The sequence below is a fragment of the Oncorhynchus masou genome, unplaced genomic scaffold, assembly GCF_036934945.1.
Source record: "Oncorhynchus masou masou isolate Uvic2021 unplaced genomic scaffold, UVic_Omas_1.1 unplaced_scaffold_587, whole genome shotgun sequence".
Taxonomy (NCBI): Eukaryota; Metazoa; Chordata; class Actinopteri; order Salmoniformes; family Salmonidae; genus Oncorhynchus; species Oncorhynchus masou.
The window spans coordinates 274,579-282,078 of NW_027012291.1; the positions used below are offsets into that span (position 1 = coordinate 274,579).

General features: G+C 45.1%; 1 protein-coding gene across 1 annotated transcript in view; it reads right to left on the reverse strand.

The window, feature by feature from the left end:
• LOC135536274 (voltage-dependent T-type calcium channel subunit alpha-1I-like) overlaps positions 1 to 7,500 on the reverse strand; it is a 193,216-nt gene that overhangs the window by 39,439 nt on the left and 146,277 nt on the right. Inside the window, 5 exon segments of the mRNA XM_064962634.1 lie at positions 1,414 to 1,514; positions 1,755 to 1,970; positions 1,973 to 2,240; positions 2,470 to 2,540; positions 6,640 to 6,818. Coding sequence (XP_064818706.1) covers positions 1,414 to 1,514; positions 1,755 to 1,970; positions 1,973 to 2,240; positions 2,470 to 2,540; positions 6,640 to 6,818 — 835 coding nt within the window.

Here is a 7,500-nt window from a genome sequence, read left to right on the forward strand (position 1 = left end):
TGTACTCAGCATGTAATGGAGTCTGGTGATTGCCAATAGGGAGAACAACATACAGCCTGGGACTAAAAGTGCTGTGAAATCTCAGGAAAATTAATAAGCTTCTATGTTAGATAGATTTTCTGGAAATCTAGTAAATCTACCTATTATAATACAGCTATGAAGTCAAAGCACTTTGTAGGAGATGGTTAGTGGCGGGTAGAGCCCTGCACAGGCCTGGACTTGAAGCCCGAGCTCTACCTATGCCTGCGACATTCAGAGCCTACTCTACACAGGCCCTATTTCTTCTGCCAAATTGAAGGCCCTGCCCTAAATCAGACGTAACTTCCATTAGCTGCTCCTCTCTGTCTGTAACTCGCTCCCTGCTCGCACCTCACTCTGCATGCACTCTGATCATGGCAGCTCTGAGTCTGGGAGTATCCATAGCAACGGCTCTGCTTGGGCTGCTGTGCTCAATGACGAGCCATGACAGAACAGTTAGCTGACTTCTTCACTCTAAACTCCGACAAAACTCAAGGAACATTATTCTTTTCAGTGAAATAATCTCTCCTATCTTATATTTGACGACGTTGAAGCACTTTTGTCACCATGCTATGATCTTAGTCAGATATGACTGTACTGCACAGCAGAGCCCGAGCAAATGGCTTGTGAATAATGTCAGGGCCCGTCGGGCTCGGGTCAGGTAGCAGCGCTATAGTGGTGGGGATTGTACCAAAATAAGAGCTTTAAAGGCAGACTCAGCGATATGATGTAGATGCAGAAAGTAAACAGCATAGTGGGTCAACTTCCACAACAACTAAGAGCATTGAAGAGACAGACAGGTCTTTATGTGTGTGTTGTCTGGGTAACAAGAGACAGACAGGTCTTTATGTGTGTTGTCTGGGTAACAAGAGACAGACAGGTCTTTATGTGTGTGTTGTCTGGGTAACAAGAGACAGACAGGTCTTTATGTGTGTGTATCTGGGTAACAAGAGACAGACAGGTCTTTATGTGTGTGTTGTCTGGGTAACAAGAGACAGACAGGTCTTTATGTGTGTTGTCTGGGTAACAAGAGACAGACTGGTCTTTATGTGTGTGTTGTCTGGGTAACAAGAGACAGACAGGTCTTTATGTGTGTGTTGTCTGGGTAACAAGAGACAGACAGGTCTTTATGTGTGTTGTCTGAGTAACAAGAGACAGACAGGTCTTTATGTGTGTGCTGTCTGGGTAACAAGAGACAGACTGGTCTTTTTGTGTGTGTTGTCTGGGTAACAAGAGACAGACAGGTCTTTATGTGTGTGTTGTCTGGGTAACAAGAGACAGACAGGTCTTTATGTGTGTGTTGTCTGGGTAACAAGAGACAGACAGGTCTTTATGTGTGTTGTCTGAGTAACAAGAGACAGACAGGTCTTTATGTGTGTTGTCTGAGTAACATACTTGTTCTGTGGGGAGAAGAGGTAGACAGACCAGTCCTCTCTTTTCTCACACCAGTCAGGCCTGTACACCTCCATCATCTTCTGGATACGGAAACAGAGACTCTGGAGGAGGAAGAGAGGGGGAGGGGGAGGAGAGAGAGAGAGTGTGTGAGAAAGAGCGAGAGGAAGACGGAGAGAGGAAATGTATTATCAAAATGGGAGGACATTCATGTCACCTCTGGTGGTAATGTTTGATACAATGACTTGGCAGTCATTTCAGTCAAGGACATTTTTCCATTGTGTAAAAACCCTCTGGGTAAACATGGACTACTCAGTTGTAGCCAGTCTTGCAGTAAAACTCACATAGTCTATCTCCTCATCCAGGTCCGATCTGTCCTTGGCGAGGTTCAGCTGAGGGAAGACCTCCGTTAGGAGTTGGGCAGTCTGGGGACCCATAACACCAATAGGACTAGGAGCCTTTCCATTACAATCATGGTGCTCCACCACCATACCCCCACTGCCGCTGCTCCCTCCCCCAGAAACACTCCTCATCCTGGGGTTGGGGTGAGACGGAGGTCCCCGGGGACCTGGAGCATGTTTGGCAGCTCCAGGGAGAGAGCGCGGCGGTCCCGGTGCCGGATGGCATTGCGTCGGGAGAGGAGGGGGAGAGGGGGAGCGTGGTGAGGGGGGAGGCGGAGAGCGGGGGAGAGGAGGAACTCGTGTTCGGCTGAGTGGTAAAGGGAGTGGATGTGGGAGTGGGGGCTTCGGACACGGAGGCTTCCTCCCACCACACCTGCTCCCATCCCCCTTCCCCCCCGGGAGGGACAACCCAGGCTGTTCCAGCTGGACCTGAGGGCAGGCAGAATGTGGTGGGTACATGAAGAGTTCATACAGTAGTTAGAACGGATTCATAAAGGATTGGTACGTTCCTGAGATAAATAGTGTATTACACAGTTAATTATGGATCAATAAGGTTACTTTAATCATTCAACAAGGACTAATAGGATATGACTGATTAATTAATGATCGATTCATGATTAACGAAGTAATCAAGTATTCCATTGATCTAACTATCTACCTGCGGTTCCATGCTCTCTGAGGAGGTGGAGGGCGACCCCAATGGTGGTGCAGGGAACTGCGGCCGTGGTGCTGTAACCAAGACAACAAAAGACAACATGAGAAAATTAACCTCTTACACTTATGGTGGCGCTATTTCATTTTTGGAAGAAAAACGTTCCCGTTTTAAACAAGATATTTTGTCACAAAAAGATGCTCGACTATGCATATAATTGCTACTGTTCGAAAGAAAACACTCTGACGTGTCCAGAAATACAAATATCTTCTCTGTGTGTGCCCTTTAACGTGAGCTTCAGGCAAAACCAAGATGACTTGGCATCCAGGAAATGACAAGGATTTTTGAGGCTCTGTCTTTCATGATCTCCTTATATGGCTGTGAACGCAAGAGGAATGAGTCTGCCCTTTCTGTCGTTTCCCCAAGGTGTCTGCAGCATTGTGACGTATTTGTAGGCAGATCGTTGGAAGATTGACCATAAGAGACCACATTTACCACGTGTCCGCCCAGTGTCCTGCGCCGAAATTGGTGCGCAAAAGTCACCTGCCAGTATTTTTCCATGGGGCAGAGAGAGAGAAGCAAGCTTCCAAGAACTGCATGTCAATGAAGAGATATGTGAAAAAACACCTTGAGGATTGATTCCAAACAACGTTTGCCATGTTTCGGTCGATATTATGTAGTTAATCCGGAAAAAGTTTCACGTTGTAGGTGACTGCATTTTCGGTTCGTTTCGGTAGCCAGGCGCAATGTAGAAAACGGAACGATTTCTCCTACACACAGACGCTTTCAGGAAACACTGCGCATTTGGTATGTGGCTGGGAGTCTCCTCATTGAAAACATCAGAAGCTCTTCAAAGGTAAATGATTTTATTTATTTGGTTATCTGGCTTTTGTGAAAATGTTGCGTGCTACATGCTACACAAAATGCTATGCTAGCTTTGCATACTCTTACACAAATTAGTCAATTTCTATGGTTCAAAAGCATATTTTGAAAATCTGAGATGACAGTGTTGTTAAGAAAAGGCTAAGCTTGAGAGCAAACGCATTATTTTAATTTTATTTGCGATTTTCAGAAATCGTTAACGTTGCGTTATGCTAATGAGCCTGAGGCTTAGTCACAATCCCGGATCCGGGATGGGGAGTTTCAAGAGGTTAACTGGTATTTGAAATGTATACGCTGGTAAAGACATGATGCATATACCATATATACACCATAAAGACAACATGAAGGACCCCGTTGGGCCTCAGTCTCAATACGTTGGGGCGTGGACTCTACAAGCTGCCATGCTGACTCGAAATGCTTCCCACAGTTGTGTCAAGTTGGCTGGTAGTGGATCTCTACCCTGAATAGCTGGCTCCATCTCATCCCACAGATGCTCAATTGGATTGAGATCTGGTGACTGGGCAGGCCACTGCACTAAGCTGAATTCACTGTCGTGGAACCATTCCTGGACAATCCTAGCCTCGTGGCAGGGCATTACCCGTCTGAAAACTATCCGTTCACAGATGGAGACACTGCTGCCATTAAGGGATGCGCCTGTTTGGCAAAGATGTTCAGATATCCTGTGGCATTCAAACATAGCTCCACTTTTATCAAGGGGCCCAATGTGTGCCATGAAAACACACCATCACATCACCACCAGCCTGTAATGTTGACATGTGGCATGATGGATGCATGTATGGTTCTCTCCAAACCCTAGTCCTCCTATCAGCGTGAAACAGCAAGAAGCAGGATTCATCAGACCAGGCAATGTTTTTCCAATTCTCCAGTCTCCAGTGTTTTCGTTCCTTAGCCCACTGCAACCTCAATTTCTGGGTCCAGTGTTCTCATTCCTTAGTCCACTGCAACCACAGTTTCTGGGTCCAGTGTTTTCGTTCCTTAGTCCACTGCAACCACAGTTTCTGGGTCCAGTGTTTTCGTTCCTTAGTCCACTGCAACCTCAGTTTCTGGGTCCAGTGTTTTCGTTCCTTAGCCCACTGCAACAGCAGTTTCTGGGTCCAGTGTTTTCGTTCCTTAGCCCACTGCAACCTCAGTTTCTGGGTCCAGTGTTTTCGTTCCTTAGCCCACTGCAACCTCAGTTTCTGGGTCCAGTGTTTTCGTTCCTTAGCCCACTGCAACCTCAGTTTCTTGGTCCAGTGTTTTCGTTCCTTAGCCCACTGCAACCTCAGTTTCTTGGTCCAGTGTTTTCGTTCCTTAGCCCACTGCAACCTCAGTTTCTGGGCCAGTGTTTTCGTTCCTTAGTCCACTGCAACCTCAGTTTCTGGGTCCAGTGTTTTCGTTCCTTACCCCACTGCAACCTCAGTTTCTGGGTCCAGTGTTTTCGTTCCTTAGTCCACTGCAACCTCAGTTTCTGGGTCCAGTGTTTTCGTTCCTTAGCCCACTGCAACTGCAGTTTCTGGGTCCAGTGTTTTCGTTCCTTAGCCCACTGCAACCTCAGTTTCTGGGTCCAGTGTTTTCGTTCCTTAGCCCACTGCAACCTCAGTTTCTGGGTCCAGTGTTTTTCGTTCCTTAGTCCACTGCAACCTCAGTTTCTGGGCTGTTTCTGCTGAAAGAAGTGGAACTGGATTCACCTGGTCAGTCTGTCATGGAAAGAGCAGGTGTTCATAATGTTTTGTACACTCAGTGTATACAGTAGGGAGAACAAGTATTTGATACACTGCCGATTTTGCAGGTTTTCCTACTTACAAAGCATGTAGGGGTCTGTCATTTTTATCATAGGTACACTTTAACTGTGAGAGACGGAATCTAAAACAAAAATCCAGAAAATCACATTGTATGATTTTTAAGTTATTAATTTGCACAATCTCACAGTTGAAGTGTACCTGTGATAAAAATTACAGACCTCTACATGCTTTGTAAGTAGGAAAACCTACAAAATCGGCAGTGTATCAAATACTTGTTCTTCCAACTGTGTATATATGTATATATTTATATAAAGACTTTCTAGACAGTTCAAATGAAGCCTCACCAGTGAAACTTCACCAAGTGAGTTAACTGACCGTTCTAAACAAATGAAGCCTCACCAGTGAAACTTCACCAAGTGAGTTAACTGACCGTTCTAAACAGTGTGTGTGGTGCCCTGGGAGGTGATCACCACTCTGTCAGGATAATTACATGGTTTACTTCTGGAATCGTCCCTGTGACGACAATCACAGTCTTTTTCACAGCTATATACCGGAGGAATTTATACCACCGTTGCCACAGCAACGCTTATTTCGTCCCACCCCCCTTTCTTTTTTGTGTTAGATGTGTCTCACCTCATTAAACAGATATACATCAACATATCAGGGAAAAACCAAAGTGGAAGAAAGACAAAAATGTGTTTTTAGATTCTTCAGGTAAATTGAGTAAATAAAAAAAATGGCATCATTGATCAAACAATTAACTTGGAACTCTCTCATGTTACTGGTAGGGGACAGAAACATTCATGTTAACTTTTACCCCCAGGCTGTGGAGTATACAATGATTGTGGAGGCCTTCAGCAACAATGTCTTACATTGTTATTAACATGTGACAATGAAGACAAGTATGTCACTAAACTATACATAATCCTCTCTTATCTTTCTCTCTCTCTCTCTCTCACTCTCTCTCTCTCTCTCTATCTTCCTCTCTCTCTCTATCTTCCTCTCTCACTCTCTCTCTCTATCTTCCTCTCTCACTCTCTTCTCTTTCTCTCTCTCTAGCTCTCTCTCTGTCGCTCTCATTCTCTCTCTCTCGTTTAATTAATGGTGGTTGCCATGGCGACTGGAATCCCGGGAACTGAGCCAGGCTCAATCAACCAAAGGCAGGCTTCTGCATGACAGACAGATGCGTGGAGTCGAGGGAGTTCCTGAACTGGGAAAGTTGTGATCAGAATGTCCCCCGTCGTCGGGAATGTTTATGGAATTGAAGACTCCATCCGGAATAGTCTGCGGCTGACTAGTGGCTAAGCAGACCCTTGATAACTGCCATTATGTGGCGTGTAGTGTGTAATTTGTGTAATGCAACTTGTACATAGTCTGGGGTCTAGGAAATCATAGACTGCGGACATTTAAAGAATGCTGTTATATTTACGATATGCTAAGTGTTGCTATTAGGGAAAGTCTTCTTTTAAGGGTATTTATACTGAGAAATTCTGGGTTAATGGTTGAGTGTGTGTGTGTGTGTGTGTGTGTGTGTGTGTGTGTTACATCTCACCAGAGAGAATGATCTCCTCTGCTCCAGGTTGGCCTTGCCCAGACTCATAACGCTGCTCTTCCGTGACCCCAGGGCATAGGTCAGCCTGTCAGTGGGGTACGACCCCCTGGGAGTCATCACCGGGGTCAACGTGGTCAACTCCAGGTGCCCGTTAGGGGTCAAAGTACAGATCTTAGGATCTAAAAGGGCAAAGATGAAGAAGAAGAAGGACAGAGCTTTATATAAATAATTGCATTCGGTCTCTAAAACAGCCCTTGTAGTGTTTCCTAAATCCTCATATATACCCCCAGCTAGCTCCACTTGTTTGAAGTATTCAAATATTAACACACATGATACCTACTCTCCAGTCTTCATCCATAACGTAACACCCCAAGGAGACACAGAACAGAGTTATCCACAACAGGAATACAAGGTCTGACACCTCACATAGAGCTCCACATTGGAGGTGTCACAATACCTATAAAACCTAGGGGTCCCACAGGGAAATGGTTCCAATCATTTTTCCCACAGAGGATTTCAGAAACACTTAAAATAAGGGCTGTGTTTCGGCTGTGTTTCGTGTAGACTTACCCTGGCATGACGTTTTGATAAACACGTAAATCTCTCTCGGACAAGGCAACTTGTATCAATATATTAGTCTCTATTTACTCTCAGATTTGTAAATGCTAATTAGCATCAAAGTAAGACGATAAGACTACAAATCCCTGCATGCTTCTGCACTTCCTCTATAGCTGGCACCTTTGCTAACGGGTACATTTAAAAAAAACTTCAGCCAATTTATTAATGACTAAATTTACCTTTGCCTCGATTCGGCAGTCTCGTCCAGATCATCACTGCATTTGTACTTCTTTATGATAGCCA